The sequence below is a fragment of the Equus caballus genome, chromosome 14 (genome assembly GCF_041296265.1).
Source record: "Equus caballus isolate H_3958 breed thoroughbred chromosome 14, TB-T2T, whole genome shotgun sequence".
NCBI classification, from domain to species: Eukaryota; Metazoa; Chordata; class Mammalia; order Perissodactyla; family Equidae; genus Equus; species Equus caballus.
In genome coordinates this window covers 87,835,386-87,858,797 of record NC_091697.1, presented here as the reverse complement: position 1 = coordinate 87,858,797, position 23,412 = coordinate 87,835,386, and the positions used below count along the sequence as shown (strand labels likewise).

The following is a 23,412-nucleotide window of genomic DNA, read 5'->3' as shown; positions in this document are numbered from 1 at the left end:
CTAAAGCAGCTTAAAGGGCAAGTATTCTTAAATATTTTTAGTTCATGATGAAAACTGTTATCTTTTCCTCTGAAAAGTACACACGTATGTGAATACAAAAAATACCCCCAAAATGTGACATACAATTTAAGAGGTTTGAATTCCCCACCCCTGAAGAGGGCATCTTAACAAGTAGATATATTTAGGAGGCACCATCTAATAACATTTTCCCAGTTGGCTTGTTGTTGATATCTGAAATTCCACCACTAGCAAATTCCTTAACCTTTGAGTTAAGCATTGCCTTCCCCTGGGTCATCCTTTAAATTGTAGGTATTCCTAGGAGGCAATAATATATTAGTTATTAACACATTAGTGAGAAGTAGTTTGACAAGAAAGAGAATGATGTAAGCACTATTTTTATGTAGATTCGGTAAAGGTAGTTGCGATCTAGAGATAATTTAACAATAATAGCTAACACATATATAGGCATCACACACACACACACATCTTACAACAACCCCATTCTCTTGATGAGGAAATTGAGGCACAGCTTGATTAAATAACCTGTCCAAGGTCACACAGTTACTTAGTAGCCAGCGGAGCCCAGAGTTGACTCACTTTTCAAAGTCTGTGCTTTTAACTAGTATCTGACAATATTCGTAAAATTACCTATTTTAAGAAATCTACCAAAGGCCAACTCCATAGACTTTCTTACTACTGTTGCCAGTTTTTGTAAATCTCTTCTCTAACTCTTCTTTCCTTCTTTCTTCCTTGTATTGTATCCTCTTTTCATTCAAGAGGATCATAAAGCAAGAGTAAGTCATTCCCATTCCCAGGAATCTAAAATGTAAGAAAGTGCAGGGATAGCTATTTGTTCCCTCTTTGTAGATAGGAAATGCAGCACAGAGGGAGGCCAAGTCACAGCAGAGGCCGACTCTGGAGAAGGGTAGGGTTCTCCAGACTCCTGGTCAATGCAGCCACCTCGAGACTAGAAAGACTTGAGCTGGCTTGGAGATGACGAATGGGCACTGAGTAATCAGAAAAACAGCAAACTCACCAAAGTGTGGCTTCCCGTAGTGTGTGTTATTAAGGCCATTGTGCCTGGGACATTTCATTCAATAAGTCAATTTCTATGTAATCTTATGAGTTAATGATGACTCATTCATTATGACTTATTTATCAGTGTTTCCCTGGGGCCAACATATCCTATTTATTGCATTGCATTTATGGTAGCACACATTTATGCTTCTTTTGGTAATAAAAGCAACTCGTACTTATTTGTAGACTATTTACAGTCATGGTGTAAAGGAAAATTTATAGATAAGAATCACAGCTTTATAATTGCTAGTGTTGGGGAATCTGCCTAACCTTTTGAAAGACAATCATTTTCTAGATACTATTTTCCAATAAAGCATGTGTTTTCATGTGGAAACACAATACTTCTTGTCATTTTATAGGGTACTATTAAGTAATGGAACTGATCTGTTAACAAATATGTCAAAACATATACTTTAATGAGAGTTTTTATCCTGAAAGCTGCTACATTTCATCAAGTCTAAGACACCATTGATGTAAAAATGCGCTGATTGGAAATGCTAAGAAAGAAAAAAACCTATCAATTAATCTCTGACCAAAGCTTTCTTATACTGATAATAGGATGCATCTGTACCCAAGAGGGAAAACAGGAAAAAAATGGTGACTTCAAATCAATGAAATAAAATTCAGTACTAACCTGAAAATTTATACAGTTGTTTTCCATTGTTCAATAATTTTGAAACTAATTCCACTTTTACATTTAAAACACAAAAGGGTTTCATCTCCCACTCAATATTTTTTTCACTAAAATCAATATTATCCAGTTTGATAGCCTTCCCTTATTTACCAGCTATGAATCTGATTAACTTTTGGTAGTTTCAAAACCTTAAATCTCCATTCAGAGGATAAATATTTGTTTTGCTTCTAAGGATAATCAAATGATGTGTTGCCGTTTCTGAAGACAGTTTAACAAACAGGGTTTCAAAAACATCTTGAGCCATTCTTTGAGCATGCCAGGGTTTCAATACTCCTTTCATGCAAAAGTTCTTGTGTATTTGTGTGCTCAAAAATTTCATCACATACAACATCCAATCTGTCGCTTACCGATCACTACAAGCTAGAGAATCCCCTAGCCTGCTCCCTCTTGAGAGCTCCCAGGGAGCATCTACTGTTGCTTTGCTGGAAGGGCAGGCCAGCTCCTTTTCCCTGCGCTTTGGGGTGGAGGAGCCAATCACTGGGTTGGAAGGTGCAGGAACTCTGACCAGCTTCATGGCAGGGAAAGGCGCCGTGTCTCCACTGGGGCGGGAGAAGAAGCTCTTGTTCCGCCAGGTGGATTTCATCATCACTGGAAATCTGAGGGCTGGGAATCTAAAAACCCAACTTGCCCCTTTCTTCATACCCAACCCCTCACTCTTAATTGAGATTTGTTGATCTTCTTGGATTGGTGAGTTTATGGTTTTTATCAAATTTGGAAGTGTTTTGATCATCACTTCTTCAAAAGTTTTGTCTTCTCATCTCTCTCCTCTTCTTTGGAGGCTGCAGTTATACACATATTAGCTGCCTGAAGTTGTCCCATTGCTCGCTGATGCTCTGTTCCCTGTCTAGCTCTCTGGTTCATTTTGGATAGTTTCAGTTGCTATGTCTCCAAGTTCACCATTCTTTTCTTTTGCAGTGTCTCCCCAGCGTGTTTTTCACCTCAGACGTTGTATTTTTTGTCTTTAGAGGTTTGATTTGGTGCTTTTTAAAAAAGTATCTTCTATGTCTCTGCTTAACATGCTTTTAAAATGCTTTTTATTTCGAAATACTTACAGATTCTCAGGAAGTTGCAAAGATAGTCTGGAGAGGTCCCATAGACCCTTCATCAGTTTCCCCTTTGGTTACATCTTATGTAACTATAGGACAATATCAAAACTAGGAAATGACATTGGGACAACATGTGTACGTAAATTCTATGCCGTTTTATTACGTGTGTAGATTCATGTAGCCAGCACTGCAATCAAGATACTATGCTTTTCAAACATTGCATTTTCCTGCATATGGAAAATCAAGTTGTATTTTTCTGCTTCTATGCCTGCCTTCTAATTTTTTATTAGATGCCAAACAGATGTGAATTTATTCTTGTTGGGTGCTTCTTTGTAGTTGTTGTTGGCATAGAATTTATTCTTTCTCTAGCCTCAGGAGTTCCTCACAGGCACGCACTGTGGATCTCTGGAGCTCTCTTTTGCAGCTCGCTCCTCTCTGGTGCTCTCCCTGTGAGCCTGGGGAGCCCCTTCGGCCTGCGGAACTCCCAGCTCCACTCCTGCACCCAGGAGACCTACACTCTCTGCCTGGGTTCCTCCTCCATGGTCTGTGTTCCAGCCGCCTGGACACTCCAGGAAGTAGACTGTGGCAATGGTAGGGCTCCCTCGTTTGTTTCCCTCTCAGGGTGCACTGTCCTGTGCTGCCTGGTACCCAGTGCCTGAAAACCACTGTTTCATATAATTGTCTGGGTTTTCTTGGTTGTTTAAGGTAGGAACCCTCCTCACATTTGAATCAAAATTTCCTTGCGTTTTTGAATCTGAATTTCCTTACATATGAACTTCAGTAATAAAAGGGAAACAGACCTGTGCTTGAAAGGAGGATGTGGCCCAGCTGACAAACTCAAGCTCCTTCCTTCACTGTGAAGGGGTTTGAGCACGGCTTTGGAGCTGGGTTTTTAATTTTTCTCATTCATAAGCCTGGTCACTGACTCACTTCTTTGTTGTCTGCTAAATGCTTTCCAAATGTTCTGCTAATGTTTAAATGTGCGAGAAAAACTGTTGAAACTGCCTCTGCAGTATCCTGACCTGACACCCTGTACCACCTCAGAGGGGTCCTTGCAACTCTCAGGAAACACACTGAGGTCACGTGTATTCCTGCAGATTTTGACGACCCCTCAAACACACAGAGAGACGTGTGACAATGTTGGCACCTGTGGGATTCATTAGAGCAAGGTCCAGAGGGAGCTTCATCCTTGACATGGGATGCAGGACTCCCAGGACCTGCTGCTCTGGCAGGCCACACCCAACAGGGAGGCCTTTTAGCATTAACCCTGCAAGAGGCGCCCGGCTTCCCTTAGCTTGCATTCATTGAGTCATCACAGTCTGTCCGGCTAGGAGCTAAATGCATGGCATTTATAATGTCACGTGATCCCCAGCTCACACAGGCCAGGAACAGGATGTGTTCCCACCAGTCAGAATCATCAGGTAGAGGACTCCAAAGCGTATCATCTCTGTATTGAAAAAAAAAATTAGTCCTACTTTGAAGGCTGCTCTTGTCCAACCTCACGAAGCTTAAAAGCAAACCTCAACAGGATCAAACTGTTTCCAAGTGACTTAACTGTGTCCATTATTAGAATCATGGCTAGTCCTCAGGAAAAATCACTTTTTTCTATCCAAAGAAAAGCAATTATTTTTTTGATCATAAATCATAAAAGCTCCTAGGAAATTCTCCACAGCCATTGAGATCCTCATGAGTTAAAGCTAGGCCCCCTGGGGTTGCCCTGGGGAGATGAGTCTGTTCCTTTGCTACCCATTCTAGGACTTTGGCCATCTCTCTTTAGAGCAGGGATGTCCAACCTGTGGGCCATAGACCTCAGGCCATACCTCATCTCATTTATTCCTCACAGTCTCCCTCTGAGGTGTGGGTAGGGTTAATCCATTTTACAGATGAGAAAATCAGTGTTTAAGAACATTCATATTTTTGAATATGAACTCTCATGGCTGGCATTTGGTGGAGACAGGATTCTTGCCACATGTATCAAAAGACAGAACCACTGTTCTAGAGTGTGTGGCACCTTTCTTTGCTGAGTCACTGAGTCTCAGGATGACATGAGGCTTCACTAGGGGACCTTTCCTGAGATTAGAGGAGATAGTGACACAGCAACTCTTTGCCTGGCTCTTGGAACTTCGTTGTTACTTTGGAAACAGATTTTAAGACTTGAGTTCTGATTCATTCAATAAAAACTTTTTATCATGAACTACAAGCAGCACAAAAAAGGTATGCAGTTAATTCTTTTCATGCCTTCTTGCAGCTGTAGATAGAATTGATCTAGTCTGTGCATTCCTGTTGAACTTCTCTGCTCAAGTATGAGGAGCCTTTATCGCGGGTCTCTTGGCTGGCAGACTGAACCACTTTTGGAACTGGGGGAGGCAGCTTCCAGTAGAGGGTGTGGATTCGTAGTCCAAGGAATCAGGGCCTGTGTACACTCAGGAGTCTGTGCCTGACAGGAGCAATCACACAAGTTCTCTGTAAGTGGACCAGACTTGGTGTCCTGGAATTTGAGTCCAGAAGAGGAGAATAGGGCATGGGGTTACACTTCTGTCCCTGTAAATTGTTAGGACTGAGGCCCATGGCACGCTGAACTGCAAGGAGGGAATGACTCAGCCAGGCCTGCAGCCTGACATATAGGGATGAGAGGCAGGCTGCTCCTGACGCTTTCCTTTCTATAAAACTTATGTTAAACAAAGAAGTGCTCATAAATATTAGAAGGAATGTGATTGGTTGGCAAGGGACAATCTGCTGAATGGCCTTTTGTCTGTGGGCTTATGGAAATGAAGAAAAATAATTTAACTCAATTTGAATTATCTTATACTGGCATCCTCATTGAACATCTTAATCTTTTAAAAACTAGAGCATATGTGTATGTCAGGACAAATGCAGAGTCATAGACAAATGAGCTTGTTTTGAGAGTTCCTACTTATTGTGAGTAGATGAATTCTGTTCTATCTGAGGGTGGATCCTGTCCTATCACTAGTTAGTGAATATCCAGACTTATCCAGGTGAGAGATGTGTCCAGGCCAGAGTGGGATTTCTAAGGACCAGTGCTGATGATAAGGGAATAGGGGAGTGAGAGTGAAGAAGACACCAGCAAAACCAAGCACACGGTGACGTGAAGCTAGAGGACTTTGAGAGCTTTTCACCTGAACAGAAGGGAGGACTCATGAGGGCTAAATGGCAACCAGAGATGATCAGGAAGCAGGCTAAAGCTGGAAGAAACTGATGATCTCAAACACACCTGACAGTAGTGCCATCTTAAACCTATGTCATTTCATACTAAGTATCTTGACCCAGCATCCTATTTCATCCCATACCATATATGCCTGTGCCCGCCATGCTTCACCTGTACTGACTTCTTTCTGTTCCTCCAACTTGCCAAGCCTGTTCCCATATCAGGGCCTTTGCACATGCTACTCTATCCACCTAGAATGCCTCTCCTCTCTCATCCCATGTGTACATGATTGGTTTATTTGCAGTGAGGTCTCAATCAAATGTCACTTCTTTTTCTCTCTTGTCTGAACCAACGCTCAGCCAGCCACTCTCTGTTACATTACACTGTTTTATTGTCTTTACAACACTCATCACTCTCTGAAATCATTTTGTTTTTTGTTGACTTATTTAGAGTCTGATTCCTCTTACAGGAATGTACACACTGTGAGAGCAGGAGCTTTTTCTGTTTAAATGATCAATACATCCCCACTGCCTAGAATAGGAGCAGGCTCAGAACTAGGGTTCAATTAATGTCTGTTCAATGAATGAGTGGATGAAGGCACGCATGAAGTCAGACACAATTCAAGAAAGAGAGCCAAGACTTACCTACCAGACAAAGCAATCTGTCATTATATTTTAGTTACACTAACCTGAGAATAAGGAGTCTGTGCTCTTGTATCTAAATTTTTGTATTGTGTTTTAAGTGACTAAGGGCTCAGTAAATATTTATTGGATAAAAATTTAGTGAAAGGTCGTTTTTACGAATTCTACTCTTGTTTCAGCTGAATTTTAGACTAGGTAATCCAGGTGGCTCAGAGGGCAAGGGAAGCTTGGGGGTGACAGGTCATACCCACAGGAATGCTGAGAAAGCCTCAACTTTTGAGTCATCTTTTGAGTTAAAAGACAATGAATGTATTAGTAAATCATTTTTTAAAAGTAAAACTTGAGTTGGTATAAAGGTAAAATAAAAATCAGCGTGTGTATTAAGTATAAACAGTTGTTATTTTTAACTCAATAGTTTCATAACTCAGCTGAAAAGCAAGTGTTTTAATTTTCAAGGCAAATCCTAGCTGACATGTTGTAGTGGAATTCATTGAGAGATGAGCCGGGGTCTGGTATGTGGGCTTTGATGTAGTGAGTGGGAGCTGGAGTTAGCACAGGATTGGAATGTGACCTTCCTTGGTTGTAACTGAGACCAAAGGCTGATAGCAGGATGCGGGGCAGCTGTGGCACACTGCACAATGACCTGACTTTTCTGGGCTTCTCTCTCCTCACTGGAAAATGGGGAGGTTGAAATGGATAAAGAGGTTAAAATGAATAGCCCCATTGCTGTATTCTTGTCTTGATTTCTTATGTCCAGTCTCCTTCACTGAATCCATGTATCCACTACGGTTATCAGAAACCACCTTTTGATACACTTTATATTTTGAGAAGAGACTTGTGATCTGGATAAAATTTAGGCCGTCCCTTCCTTTCAGCATCTCCCATATCACACCCCCATTACTAGCTTTTTAGCAGCTGCTTTTATTTTTATCACAGTTATCTAGGATTTGTTTTCTTCCCTTGGTTGATGGTAGTACACGTATGTTTGGAAGAGACTGTTTCTTGAGTTTACAGGCTAATGCACAGAAGCCTCGGACTTCTGCCAGTGCCTCTGAGGCCCCCTAGATACCCATTTTAGAAACGTGTGTCCACCCTGCTGTGTCGGTGGTCTTCCTGAAGTGCTCTGAGAGTGGTCACCAGTGGACATAGACAAGTTATACTTGGAGCACAGCAAGCTAAGTTTTGACTTGTCTGCTTGCTAAGGCAATATTTACCCTGAAAGAAAAGAAGACTTCGGCTCAAGCTCCCATGGCATTTTCAAAAAATTAAGCAGTATGAAAGTTGCTAAGTATTTCTTCTAAATGTTAAAGAATTAAACCGAATCATTGCCAGTTATATATTTCAAAAATTATGTATATTTTTATATTTTAAGTGTTACTATATATACGTATAACTCTTCAATGTGTTATGTATCAGCTAATTAGTGCATTACCACCCTTCTATATTCCATGTTTACAGTCCATTATTCACATTTATAAACATTAGAGCATAATTAGCATTTTATGTTATAAAACTTTATAGTTTATGTGTGTGCTTCTTTGCAATACATTCATAAGTAAGAGATGTAGGCTATCAAGGCCTTGTTGAGAAAGCAACTTGAATTTTTCTTTTCTTTTTCGCCCTTTCACTTATTATCCTTTTTGCAGTTAAAATAGTCATATAAGAAAGTACAAAAAAGCACAAAGAAGAATTTTTTAAAAATCCCTCTTTACTCCACCATCAGAAAATAACCCCATATGAACTTCAGAGACCATACTCTACATGCTATTTTATATTCTGACTTCTCTTTGTATAAAATACCAATAATATGTTTTCATTTAATTATTCTTCTACATATGATTTTTTAAAATTTATTTTATTTTTATTTATTTATTTACTTATTTTTGAGAAAGATTAGCCCTGAGCTAACATCCGCTGCCAATCCTCCTCTTTTTGCGGAGGAAGACTGGCCCTGAGCTCACATCCATGCCCATCTTCCTTTACTTTATATGTGGGATGCCTGCCACAGCATGGCTTGCCAAGTGGTGCCACGTCTGCACCCGGGATCTGAACCCGCGAACCCCGGGCAGCCAAAGCGGAAGGTGCGAACTTAACCACTGCATCAGCGGGCTGGCCCCATAAATATGATTTTTAATAACTGCATGATATTTCATCCTTAGCTGTCCATAACATAACCCCCTATTGTGGGAGGCAGTGTAGAGAGAGAACAGAGTCTGAGGCAGACATCCTACTTTTTACTAGCGGTGACCGTGGCGGAGTTCTGTACTCATCCCAGTCCTCAGTGACCTCACCTGTAAAATGGGATAACAATAGTGCCAGCTTTCTATCGATTTTGTGAAGATTAAATAAGTTATTATGGATGGTACTTAAAACACTTAGCGCACTTACAATAATGTTCCAATAATAGATTCTATTGTTAGAGCCTTATTATTCGATCATTATCCATTATTCTAATAGAATACCTGGCACATGGTAAGCACTCAATAAACATTCAGTATTATTACTTATATTGTTTTTAGCTTTTTGATATTGTAAGACTGTGATGAATATCTTCAAAGAAAAGTCTTTTGCTCTTCTCGTATTATTTTCCTAAGATGAAGTTGTAGAAGTAGAATTACATCCTTGATACTTATTGCTAGATCGCCCTCCGCACAAGTTGTCCCAGTGCACACTCTCCAGCACTGTGAGAGAGAGAGCACGGGGCGTGGTGTTGCTTCCGGAAGTGCGTTATGGTGGAAAACGGCAACTGCCCATGTGAGGATCTTTGCAGTTCTCTGAAATCATTGAATATTGAACAATTGGGATTTATTCAACTTACTCTTCAATATTCATGTAGTCTTCAGGCAAAGATATACAAAATTTAAAAATGTTCATTTTTTTATGTCTAGTATATTAATCTGATTTTTGCTTGAGAAGATATATGTATTGATATGAAAATTTGCACTTGACTGCATTGTTTTCCCCCATTGAAACTGTTTTCTATTTTCAAGAAGAAAGCAACAAGTCTTGGGAGCAGTCAACCCTCCAGAACCCATGCTGGCGAAACAGCCCCAGCCACCAAGGTCAGTCATTTCCTGAACATGAAAAGCCCCCTGCTCTACAGGTGTATCGTTAGTGGGTGGGGCCTGTAGGGAAGGCAGATGGGGCCTGTATATCGCTGAAAGATTTTGAACAAAGTATCGTTTCTGTGCTGGGCGGGAGGATGTAATTTCCTAATAATGATTCGAATGATTTAAAACCTAGTAAACCATTTATGTTATAATTCTCCCTGGAATATAATAATGTTTCCAATAAAATCATTATTATCATACCCATCTACAGATAATATTGGACTTTTGCACATACTATAAGTAGAAATATAGTCTTCCCACTTTTTCAGAAAATATTTTTTCAGAAAATAATTCAGAGCCTCTTTTTGAGCATTAGCTACACCAGGCTCTCTGTTAAATGCTAGATGTAATTATCTTATGCAATCTCCTCACAATTTTATAATTATTATTCCTTTATACCTGAGGAAACCAGGGCTCAGAGATGTTAAGTAACCTTGACAAGATCACAAAGCCAGTAAGATGGAGGTAGGGTTCAAACCCAGGTTTCCTGTTCACGCAAGATTCTTAACATGCTGGACCTTATAAGTTCCGATTGAGTATTCTTTGGTAATATAACACTTCAAAGCTTTGAAACTTATAAAAATCACTGAAATGTCACCTTGCAAGACAAGAAACTATACTTTAGCCAGCAGTTTTTAATGTATAAAATAGTTATGTTCAGTCCATTTCAACTTGTGTTCTTCCGATGTGTCCAAGATTATCACAAACCTTAACCTATTTCAGTACTGTCTATACAATTATTTTAAATAAATATTTTTCCTTTAAAACCAGTGGCTCTCCTACAGTCTGTGGACTTCCTTGTGTATGTTCCTTGTGTCAATCAAGAAAAAATCACTACAAATTAAATAGCAGATATTTATTTGGCTAATTAGAATTGCAACTCAGGAGGCACAGATTCAGGCAGAAGCCCAAAATGTGCCCCAAGGAAGACAAAGGAGGCAACGGTTTATAAAGATAAAGAGCTAGATTACACAGGTTGTTTTACAAGATTTGTGATTGGCATCCGCAACAACTGTTACTTCTTGGCTATACGTGATTGGTTGCTAAGGCCATCTGTAAGGCAAAAAGGTCTTATCCATGGGAGTATGCATATTTCTTGAAAGGTCAAGGTGACAGCAGTGAAGCACAGTTCAAAAGTTACATTCCATCTAAGTAGAGATGTGCATAAGCCCGACTTCCTTAATGGCCTCCCAGCTCCATTTTAGAAGCCTTGACATATGTTACTCCATTTTATTTTTGCTCCTCATTTATCCCTTTTGATCAAGATCTTTCAACAAAAAGCATTGCAGATCAAGCATTTGATGTATTGATATTTCCCTTATTGCCTGGAAAGCTTATTCTTGGGAAGTCATGTCCCTCATAGGGGGGAAAGTGAGGTGTCAATCATCAGGGAGTAATGTAGTCAGAGGCTTTGGCCACATCTGAGCAATAAGGAGGCAGTCAGGAAATGAGTCTTCGGCTTAGTCTTTATCTGGAAAAAGTATCAAGTCCTTTGTTTGGAGTTGCAAGATTTGTCAGTCATCTCAAGTCACTGGTATCGTCACTCTAGCAGTAGACAGACCTGCAGCATCATGAAATGCAAATCATTAAAGTTTAAAGGTGGCAAAGATTGAACAAACCGGAATAATAATCATTAGCAAGGCTTGGAACCTTGATCTTAAAATAGCTCCAAGGCCAATGGGTAACCAACCAAACAGGTCAAAGTGGTCTAGGAAGCCAGCAGTATGACCTATATCATTGAGGAGATTTACATTATCTTTGATGACCTTTAGCTCTTGTTTTATGTGACCAGACTCATTTACATAGAAGCAACATTCTTCTCCCAGGAGTGTGTGCAAGTATCCCCTTCTTGAGCAGTTAGGATGTCAAGAGCCCTTCGATTACCTGACACAATCCCTGTTAGGGAATCCCGGGATCATCGTTGTTGAGCCAAGGCTCAAGCAGTAGATTTTGCCAGTTTAGCTATGGTTAGGATAAGATTTTTATCAACAGGTCATCACGGACAATATCAATCCAAAGGACAAAGCCTTTGGTGATGGTAATCAATGGAGAGTAGATGGGGTGTAAAAAAGAGGTCACCAAGTTTCACCTAGACTTATGAGATTGAGGGTGTTTTTTTCCTTCGACAAGAACTTGAAATGGAATATTATGATTTCCTAAAAGACATTATTCTGTCATATGCCAGCTGTCTAGACATTCATAAGCCCATGGTTCCCTGTGGTAATCACACATAGAAGTGTACCAGAAAGGGGGCACATAATATACAATGCCTTCTAGTTCTGTAGCAGAGTCTGTGGTGAGGAGCACTTGGCAACGTCCTTTCCACTGGGGTGTGAGGGCTTAAGTCTTTCTCAGATGATGCTTCCAGAATACTCAGTCCTCAGGCTCTAGACTGTGACCAACAGGATTCCTTTAAACTGGAATCCGGGAAAGCTGCTTTAACCTGTTGATGATAGGCTTAAGCATAAGACATTAGAGACTTGCTACAGATGGTCATACTAGCATAAGGCAACAATTGTCTCATGTGAGGTTAGTTTATATTTTCCAAAGAGGGTACTTCGAACAGTCAGCGAGATCAAAAGTAATACCCTAGGCTGGGAGGGGGGGTCCAGTCCATAGGTATATAACAAAACCTAAAAGACAATTAGACTAGAATCTAGTATCTATAAAAGTACAAACATAATTTTTCCCTCAACAAGTACCCTCATTTTCTTTTTACCAGAAATAATCACAGTAAAACTAATTTGTTTACATTAAAAACTTAGCCTGATTATTTATACAAGTGAAAATATGAATACTCACTGAGATTTTCTGAATTCTGGAAGGATTAGATAGGGAGAAAAAGTAAATGTTTCATCTTTGGTCACAAAGGTATATCTTACCAAGTTGTTGCTAGCTTAAGAGAAAAGATTTCTTTAAATGTGGAAAAACCAAACAGTAGAGCATCTTTCTCAGTTCGTGTGGTCCCATGTAATTTCATATTTCTTCTGCTTGAATCCAGTTTTCCCATTAGTTTTCTTGACTTTGCCTGATGATTGAGGATGATAGGAATGGTGGTAATTCCAATAAGTTTGTAAGGTTGTTGTTAAAGTTTCTATGATTTGGGGCCTGCCTGGTGGCACAGTGGTTATGTTCGCACGTTCTGCTTCCCGGGGGCTAGGGTTTGCCGGTTCGGATCCTGGGTGCGGACATGGAACTGCTTGTCACACCATGCTGTGGTAGGCGTCCCACGTATAAAGTAGAGGAAGATGGGCATGGATGTTAGCTCAGGGCCAGTCTTCCTCAGCAAAAAGAGGAGGATTGGCAGTATTAGCTCAGGGCTAATCTTCCTCAAAAAAAAAAAAGAAGAAAGTTTCTATGATTTGCCCAGTGAAGTGGGTGCCTCGATCACTGGAGACTGTGGAACGTATATCCCAAGTGAGAAATACATTTTCTAACAGTTTCTTTGCCATTGTAAAGGCATCAGCTTTGTGACAAGGGAAGGCTTCAATCCATGTGGAAAACATACATACAGCAAGAACACAATGGTAACTCATACTAAGTAGCAGTTGAATGAATTCCAGCTGCAGATGCTCAAAGGACCCAGAGGGAGGAATTCTGAGGCCTCTGGGGACAGAGATAGTTTTTCTTAATGCGTTATAGTGAGTGAAGGAATGTAGAATCAAAAAAATGGGGTTTTCCAGGGAGCCAGAAAGAAACAAGTGGCCGTCTTGGGTTTCCCATAGCTCCGATTGTTAATTTACAGCCCTTGTTTACCCATCTTAACTTCTCTGATTCAGGAGCAGACTGTTGCCATGTTACAGGGATATCAGGATGGCAAAAGTCTGGCAATGAAGAGTCAAATTTTATTTAACTATTTGTAATCTTTGCTTTCCAGTGAAACTTAGGAAGCAGGCAATTATAAACTGTCTATGATATATTAGCATCCTGTAGTAGATTAGCAAATGCGTAAACACATTTCACAGTTTTTGGAAGCATATTTCTCTTTACAGCAAACTTTTCAATGGGGCACAAAACATGTCTATTAATAACCCAAATATTGTTTGTCTCTCTGTTAAAAAAAAAAATTAGAAAGTCAAAACTAGAAAAACTTATGCTTAGCAATCAATGTCTCAGAATGCCATCCTGTCCAGAAATGATTTAGATATTCAATCAATATCTATTATTTGGTTTAACTTAGTATAAGTTTTTATCTTATTTAAATTTATTTAAATACTTGTTTTTAACAACTATGTTTGTATGAGATGTTAAATCATAAGCCATCATTCCAAGTCATTCCCCCTACAAATTCTGTAACACAGACAGCATGAGCCCACTGTACCAGTAAACCAAGGTAGAAAAAGTTGTATTTTGCATTATATTCAGTACTGATAACTCTGAAGACATGCCTGTTTTTCTTAAACCAAGTTAAATGATCTTTCATTTATCAAAGATTATCTCAGATCACTTGAACTTGAAAAACACTTGAACTTGAAAAACATTTGTATTAGTTTCTATATTTCTGAGAGTTTTAGGAATACTCAAGTTATATAAATGTTTAATTTTGGGAATACCACCCAGATTTAGAAAAATATCATATATATGTATATAGAGAGAGACATACATACATAGACATACAGACACAAACAAAGGTCTTTAAAAATTTTAGCCATCTCTCAGGTACAAAATTCAAAGGAATAGTTGGATCCAAATTGTGTTTCTGGCAGATGGATTAAGTTTACCTGCTCAGATGGCCAAAGATTTTTACTAAAGATGTATTTTTTCTTGCTGAGAAAGACTTGCCTTGAGCTAACATCTGTTGCCAATCTTCCTCTTCTTGTATGTGAGCTGCCACCATAGCACGCCCACTGACAGACAAGTGGTGTAGGTCCACACCCAGGAACTGAACCTGGGCCGCTGAAGCGTAGTACACTGAACTTAACCACTAGGCCACCAGGGCTGGCCTGGTAAGGATCTTTTTCAGAGCTCTTTTGGAAGTCATTTTGTTCTTTGGAAACTTCTGCATATCGATCAAAGAATGCATTCCATTGTCTCTGAGAGGTTTGGTGTCCTCTCTTTTAAGGGTGACCCTTAATATGGATTTAGCTAAAATTAAGCTTCCCCAGAATGGCCATTACAATTCCAAATTATTTCAAAAGTTCACCCATTTCTACTTGCTTAGCTTTAGATCTCTTATTTTCTAACTGTGCCCGCAAATAAACTAATTTAGTTATTTCAAATAAGCCCTATTGGGGCCAAGCAAGTTTTAAATCATCCTTGGGTAATATGGGTCCATCAAAGTAAAAATTTACAAGAAGAGGGACCATATTCTTTAAATATAAATCCAGCTAGGGTTCCCAAAGGAGATTGATCATTTATGGTTGTTCTAGAACAATTGTTCCCCATAATTTAGAGGGGGCTGTTCTTGGATGACCGAGGCAGGAGGGTATAGGTCCTTGGTTGTGTATGTGCTGCTTGTGAGGACCACTTTCCAAAACGTCACCAATGGTCCATTGGTCTCTCTCTCTTACCCGTCTCAGAAAATCCTGAGCACCAAGTGGTGTCAGGTTGCTCAAGGTACTAGGATGACCAGTCCTCTATGTGTACCTTCCAAATAAGCTTATGAATTTCCCTCTCACCCAGAAATGGAGTGTGTTCTTCTGTTGGGAGCCCTGTGAGACCTTTGCATGTCATGAACAGAGTCCCAACACTTCCACTAGGTTTCTAGTCACCTAGAAACAGCCCAAAGAGGCTGGGAAGGATCAGTGTCTCTTATCTTTGGAGTCAGAGGACTCTCATGTGGCTAACAGGGGAAATTAAGAAGTCTTCCTTGGTTATCAAGAACAGCTGAATTTCAAATTGTAAAGAGGTGTGGCCACTTGAGTAAAATGAAAAACGCTTAGAGCTACAATAACACCCACCAGGAAGTGTCCTTAAACTGGAATCCTCTGCCTAGTTAAAACGAGGATAGAATCCTCCCCTCCAAAGGACTAAGGACAGAACCAGTTAATCCACCCAAATAAAATCTGGTCTGAACTTCAGCCGAAAATAGGAGGTTCCAATCCAGGAGAACTTAACACCAGAACTCCAAGCCTTGCCAGTGGAAACGCTAGAGAACAAGGGTTCTTGGAGTTACCTTCCGCATGCGTGTCCCTAGTGGGCCTGGGGGTTGGAGATCAGTTGCTCTGGATCCTGCCGACTACACCAAGAAATGTTGACGGAGGGAAAATCACTACAATTTAAATAGCAGATATTTATTTGGGCAATTGCAACTCAGGAAACACAGATTCAGGCAGAAGCCCAAAATGTGCTCCAAGGAAGACAAAAGAGGCAATGGTTATAAAGGCAAAAAGAGAGAAATTGCACAGGTTGTTTTACGAGATTTGTGATTGGTGTCGGCAACAAGTGTTACTTCTTGGCTATACGTGATTGGTTGCTAAGGCCATCTCTAAGTCAAAAAGTGCTTATCCATCTTATCCATCCATAATTTACTCCATTTTGTTATCGCTTTCCATGCTTGTTTGGCGAAGAGGTAATGATTTAGGGCCTCCTGGAACCCCAGCTCCTCTCCAAGCCCGTAAGGGTGCCAAAACCAAACCCAGCTGAGAAATGAGAAGAGGCAAGGCACAGAATTGAAAACCATCCCGAATTAAGACTATGAGTTTGCTTTATAGACTTTTTCAGGTCTTCTCTTCTACCAGCCAGTAAAAGAATAAAAATCATTGAAGGACTTTGAATTTTAAATTCAGGGGTGAATTAATGTTTGAAACCAACATAAACTCAAAACTGGGGTCTTCTCTTTTAGCCATTCTGTTTTTGTTGTTGGGGGCACTACTGCATTGATGCTCACTGTGGGTAAGAGACTTTGCTCAGCGAAACAAACCTGTTTCCTCTTTGCCACTTATTAGCAAGTTTACTTAGTTCCATGGAGCCTCAGTTTCCTCATCTGTAAAACGGGGATAGGACTTTTCTGGGCAAATTGGCCGAGAGGCTTAAATGAAATAAAACATACAAAACACTTAGCCCTGGGCCTGGGCATTTAGTAGGTGCTGGAAAATGTGTTTCTGCTGCAGTCACTCTTGTTAGTCCTCATACTCTGCTGTTTGGAGGTCTCCAACTAAAAAAGATTTTCCAGACATGGCCTATCTTTTATAGTATTAGGACCTTTATTTAAATTATGCCTCTAAAAACTGAGAAGCCTCATTAGCAAACCTCCAACCTGATGAGATTTAGTGAACCATTTGTACCTGATTTCCAGAACTGTTATTACCTAAACTCTTGGAGGGCCAGTACATTGTGGAAAACCACACTCAGTTTTTGCTTGAACTTAGTCGTAAGAATCAGTCCCTTTTCCATATTTTTTTCACACGGGAAGTTATCATCCAATCATTCTGAGATGGAAGGGTTATAAAGAATTTGGACCTCTGCCCCAAAGCCTGCTCTGTCTCAGGAAGCTGGGAGAGGGCATGGCTGGGAGGTGCAGACGTTTTAGCCACGTTTGTTGTTTTAGTGTTAAATGGCAAATGACATTCTTTCCTTGGCTTCTGAAACACCATCCTTTCCTCCCTCCGTCTTCTCTCCTGTTGCTCTTTTCACTGAGGCTCCTGACTCGCTTTTCTTCACAGTTTCCTGAATATTAGTTTTCCCAGGGTTTTTCTTCACTCCCTCCTTTCTCATTATCTTTAATTATTACAGAGTATTGGAGGAAAAAATATGTATACTTTCTTATTTCTTCTTTTGATGTCAGATTGAAAGTGCTTGAACTCAGTATCATCATCTCTTAAAAATGATCATTCCCATGCATCATTTAGAAAAGCTGGGGCTAACCATATTTGTGATCACTTGAAGCCTTTTCTTACACAATTATCATAACACACATAGGTAAAATAATATTCTCCCAACACATTCAGAAAAGGGCTGACAAAACAGTAGATGTAATTGGCAGTGAGAATTAGTCCTAGTTTTCTTGATTCTGGACACGTTTAACCTGAAAATTAAAATAAGTGATAATTTTACAATTATTAAGAAAATCTTAGAGTCTGTCTTAAAAATTAAATATTTAACTTGAAGCTTATGTGTAAGCTGTGTATTATAGAATGGTTACCATGTATTGCACAACTGTTTCATGAGAATTCTTACAAAATGAGTAATTATGAGTAAAAATATCACTTCCACCCTGCAATTCTGAGTTTGGAAGATTCAAACTGCATAAGTGGAATAGATATTTCTAACTCAAAATAATTATTGTAAGATGTTTAGTGCTTAAAATTCAATTTTTAATAAATTAATAATAAGGACTAATGAGGCTGCAGAAATTATATAGACTCTTATTACAGTCAGCATGAAAATAGTTGTGATCCATAATCAGTCATGCAGTTTTATTGCTGGAAGAGTTCTCAGACAACTTCTATTGTAATGACCTCCTCGTTTAGGGGAGGGAACCAAGGTTGAACTTGCATTAGGAACATGTCTGCAGAAGACCACAGCTATGAGGAAGATATGTTGGTTAAGGTTATTAGTTCCTCTGGAATCCACTCTGACTAGTTCAAGCCAAAAAAGAATTTCTTAAGGATAGCAGGTAGCTCATAGAGAGATCCAGAAGGCCCCAGAAGAAGGAATCTAAAGTTTTACAGCCAGGAACAGTGCCCAGCCACATGGTGGGAGCTTCTCCTGCTGCCACCACAGCTCAGTGTGCAGCACATTTAGGACCGGATGCCAGAAACTCTGCCACTGCCCATTTTGAAAAGTGAGAGCCCCTATCATAGCACAGATTTCCCAGTGGGCAGCGACCTCCACACTGCTCACTTCCAATCTTATTGTGTATGGCACATCTGATTGGCCAACACAAGTCCTGCTTCACGCCGGCTCCAAGGGAATCTGGCGTGTGAGTCGTCTGTGTTCTACTTTGGGAAGGCATGTATAGATTAGGTGGGAAATTATCAGTATGTAGTGAGGGTTTTCAGATGTGTGGCCAGCTGCCAACTGGCAGACAGCCACTTCAGAAAAGAAAATAGGAGAAATGATCTAATTGAACTGAAGGAAAATTTTAAACAGAAGAAGCTACAAACAACTTTTCTCCCAGCCTAGGGGGGAGAAGATCTGAGAAGGAAAAAGCACTGGTCAGAGACATACTTTTATGATTTGGGTTCTGGTTCTGCCATAAATAGCTGTGTTAACTTTGGCAACACAGCTGTCCTCTCGGGTGCTTATTTTTCTTATCTGTAATAAGCGAGGGGCTGGATAAACGCTTTGTGTCCTGTGGAAAGTGTTCCTGCATTCAGTGTGAGCCTCGCCCCGCAGTACCCTTGTACCTTTGTGGTATGTGAGATGACTCCGTATGTTAAGCAGCAAGCATTTTTATTTTAATAATTCTGCATATATTTTAATGTGCTATAAAAAAGTTAACTTCAAACTCATGATCTAGGTTTCACTGACAAGCATTTCAGTGGATAATTTTGCTTAAGACAAGGCTAGATTAAAGGTTACAAGTAAATCTATTTTTTAAAATATTCAGTAAATATAATATAGTTATGGCAGATTAAAAAATGTTATGTCAATAGGATACAAATAACCAGTTTGGGAAACAAGATCCAGAGCAGTCAGCCTCATATTTTAGTGTGCATATCGAATCAGTGGGCATTTTATTAAAATGAAGATTCTGATTCAGGAAATCTGGGGTGAGGCTGAGATTCTGCTTTTCTAACAAGCTCCCACTTGGTGCTGCTGCTGGTCTGGCAACCACACTCGGAGCAGCAAGGATGCTGAATTGTGCTGAATCTGGGTCACTTAGCCTACTTGTACCTTAGGTTACCCAAACAGTGATTGGGGAATCTCGTTAAAAATGCAGATTCTCAGATTCTAAGGCAAGAAATTCTGATTCACCAGGTTGGGGTGAGGCCCAGGATTTTATATAGTTAATAGGTACACCCAGGTGTTTCAGATGCAGATGCCTGGGGACCACCCTGGGAAAAAAGATGAGCCTCAGTGACTGAGATGGCCACAGCCTATCAGGGAGCAGTGACGTCCATCTTCATCTCTAAGGAAAGGAGCCCCTTTCTACCTGCCCTGCGGGATAAGAATCTTTGGAAAATTTATCTCATAACATGTGATTACTCATCTGTACTCTTCAGGAGCACAGAAATACTCTCCTTCATTGAGGGAGAAATGCTGCCTAACACTGGGGGCTGTGGGTTATGAGCCTACGGCTCATCCCTATTGGGGTGTGGCCCAAATAAGTCACCCTGTGCTGTTTTTGTCACAGGAGAAATGATTGTCAGTGAAACCTAGATGAGCTGAGGTTTAGTTAAAAAAAAAAAAAAGAAAAGAAAATACTAATGATAAGCAAAAAAGGAATTTTTAAGCTATATTTTTATGAAGAAGTAGTATAAGGACAAGGTCTGCTCAGGGAATTATAAAATATATGAGTTGGAAGGGGTCTTACTTCACCAGCTTTATTTTACAGAAGTAAACGAAAAATGAAAATAAATAAGGTGGCTGTGAGGAACACCTTGCAGGGGAATTCAGAGGGACTGCACTCACTTTGACTGCCCTGTGGGATGCAGGGTACAAAACTGTGCAGACGAGCTCTCTGCCTTTTTAATGCCAGCTGGCCGTCACCTCTGCCTTGGCTGGATGCACCACTGAGTCATTGCTCAGCTGTCACAGCTAGGCCTGAGGCCACAGCTGGGCAATCACAGACCACCCCCCGCTCCTCCACTGACCACTGCTTCCTCCTCCACTCACATCCCAAGCTCGGTATCCTAACTATTGTAATTAGTTTATGGCATTGGAAAAAGTTGATTTTCCATATTCCTTTTACCATTTCCTAATTCTTTTCTCTTCACCCCGTCGTTCATTCTATATTAGTTGGCATTCTTCTATAAGAGCATTTTCTTTCCCCCTTTTACTTACTTATCCATTCATTTATTTATAGCAGTGTGGACTTAGGAATTCTTATTTTATTCAACGGCTTAAAATTCATTCTTATTTATTTTGATTTTTTTAGTTATAATAATATATAATGTATAATAATTCAGTAGAATTCTGACTCTCCTAAACTGCTCTTTAAAAAAAAATCCATTACACAATTTGAAGTGTATTTTCGAATCCCTAGTGGTGGTCATTATTAATTTGCTTTATAGTTTAAAAAGATAGTTGAGGGCGTGTGTTTGCAAGAGCACCACCGTAGCTCCCTTATTTTGGAAGAGCCCCAGGGTGACAGCCTAGAAGCGGGAGACCTCTGCCGTCAGATAGCAGAGCGCACACACCCGTGGCCGCACCGCCGGCTGCGTGACGAAGCGAGCGGGCCTTCCGGACGCCAGCCCCGTGACCGCGCGGCGCAGCGAGCACCGCCCTCCGCAGGAGCGCCCGGAGCCCGGGGCGGCGCCCGGGAGGAGGGCGGGAGCCGCCGCGTCGCCGTCCCCGGACCGCCCCGCCCCTCCCCGCCCCGTGCGCTCTCCCGGCTGGGGCTCAAAACTGAAACCGCGGGGGCCGAGCCCAAGCAGGAATGCAAACATCCTGAAAACCCAGCCGAAGTCTCTGGGCCGGGAGCCGGACGCAGTGAGTACCGATCTCGGCCGCTTGCCTCCAAGGCTGCATCCGCTTCCCAGGAGGGCGACCCGAGGCGCCGCCTTCGCGCCCGGCCCTGCGCCCCCGAGGCTCGGACCCTGCTGCTGGCTCCCCAGCTTGGACGTGCGCCCTTGCTAGTCTCTTGACCCTGAGGATACATTTCTTTCCAAATGGGTTCTAAGTTAAGTTGTGTTACTTGTCGACCCCTCCTCCCTGTCGGTGACTCTGTTGCTGAGTCTTCAGCTGGAAATGTGTCTGGTGACCGGATACAGCAGGGTTACAAAACCAGGGATTTGTGGTTTGGCATTTCTATGTCTAGGGGTAAACCTCTTCTTCTCCCCCAGCTCTGCCCCCACCACTATGCCGACCTCCGTTTTAGAGAATGAGCTCACTCTGTATAACCTTTCCATGTACCTTGTACACGCTGGGTGTGGTGTGGCAAATGTTGTAACTTGTTCCGCTTCTGTTTCCTTGAACTCAACCTGCGACTGTGGTCAGATAATATCGCTGAAGGGTACTTTGTATATATCTTTCCAGAATGCAAAGTGTTTTCATAGAGATTTAACAATCTCTTCTGTACTGTTATGGTTCCAGCGTTCCTCAGTTATAAATGAGCAAGAGGCGAGTTCTTTATTCCCATTTTACAGCTGGAGAAAATAAGGCAGAGAGTTTAGGAAGCTTCCTGAAGTGGCAGGACCTTGGGGCCTCTGACTAGTTCTCTAGGAACCTACCTATGTATCAGAGGAGTGCTTACTCAGCAGCTGGATTGTTTTTGCTGTGAGGTGTTTTCTAGAGAGGAAACCTCTGCATTGCAGGGAAGTCAGTAAGGAGTGGCATCTACTGTTAAGAGGAAAGTTTATTTTCTAATAAATAACTATAGAGTGCCTCTTCCTGACATTTTGTTTGTGGGCACTGAATTCAACTTTTGTACACTGATTTTTCAGTATCTAAAAGGATATTTGTTGCTAGGAATGTGGTAGGGAGGGACTGCTGCCTGGGTTCTAGAAGGCCATATAGGATTAAAACAAAATAGTGACATTTAGCAAAATCATGCCGACCTAGGAAAGGCCACATCTGCTGACTGATGGAGGAGCGATAGGCAGCCAGTAGCAATGAGGGTGGCATGGGAATCCGTGTGCAAGCAGTAAGGACTCTTGGAGTCTATTATAAACAAGTGGGCTTTACCCACTGCATGACAGTGCTCATGAAGCAGCACATTCAAGCATAAATGTTGACAGTGCTTCAGTTCTCATGCTTTGAGAGGAGATTCCCAATGCAGGAGAGGAGTTGATTATATAGTATGAGTGATGAGTTCAGTTCCTTGATTGTTGTGTGAATTGGTCAAGTATAATTCCCACAATGAAAACTTCCAAGGTATCACATAAAATAACAGTTTGAAAGAATGAAACCGAAAAGAAAAGAAAGCCATTATGAAAACGTGAGGCATTAATTTGAACTAACTTCTTAAAATCGGCTAAGTATTTATCTTCCTGTTCATTGTTTATAATAACAATTTATCATGAAGGCATCACTACTTCTTAGGTGGAACTATTACTTTTCCTGAAATGTGAACTATCTAATTGGTCAGTCCTGTTTAAATAAAAAATCCACAACCCATGTTCTCCTGTGTACATATATAGCTTTGTCTTCTCTCTCATTGTACCTTACAGTGCCCTCATTTTGGAGACTATATGAATCTGGAATATATGTTTCAGCACCAGTGTCTGACCTCATAAGAGGAACGTAGTTTATCCTATAGTTTTTCTGATATATTGAATTAATAATCTGCATACTGGGAAAGTACATTGAGTCTTCACAAACAATTGCATTTTATTTTTTCTCTATGAATAGCTTTTAACTTAAAAATGTCAGCTACTCAATATTTCTCAACAGGATACTATTGGCATTTGGGGTGACAATTCTTAATTGGGCAGGACTGTCTTGCTCCCAGTGAATGCCAGAGCATGACCAAAAGCACTTTCACACATTTTAAAATACCCTTTAGTTGGGTGCTACCTCCCCTAGTTAAGAACAATTGAGCTACACTATTTTTATGGAAAGCCATCAAAATAGTTACTCAGTCCCATTATTTCCAATTTTAAAGGACACTTTACAACATCTCTTAAGACAT

The 23,412-nt window shown here is 40.7% G+C and overlaps 1 protein-coding gene across 50 annotated transcripts in view; it reads left to right on the top strand.

Annotated features, from left to right (window-relative positions):
- Positions 1-23,412, top strand: part of CAST (calpastatin) — a 117,001-nt gene that overhangs the window by 25,943 nt on the left and 67,646 nt on the right. For 18 of the 50 annotated variants that reach the window (XM_070233275.1, XM_023617947.2, XM_023617949.2 and 15 more), the window contains exon 3: positions 9,615-9,686. The exons of 7 other annotated variants lie outside the window; for them this stretch is intronic. In XM_070233275.1, coding sequence (XP_070089376.1) covers positions 9,615-9,686 — 72 coding nt within the window. Of the gene's footprint in view, positions 1-9,614; positions 9,687-20,980; positions 21,273-23,412 lie in introns of those variants that run through there. 25 more of the 50 variants (XM_070233264.1, XM_070233262.1, XM_070233261.1 and 22 more) reach the window with 3 other exon arrangements.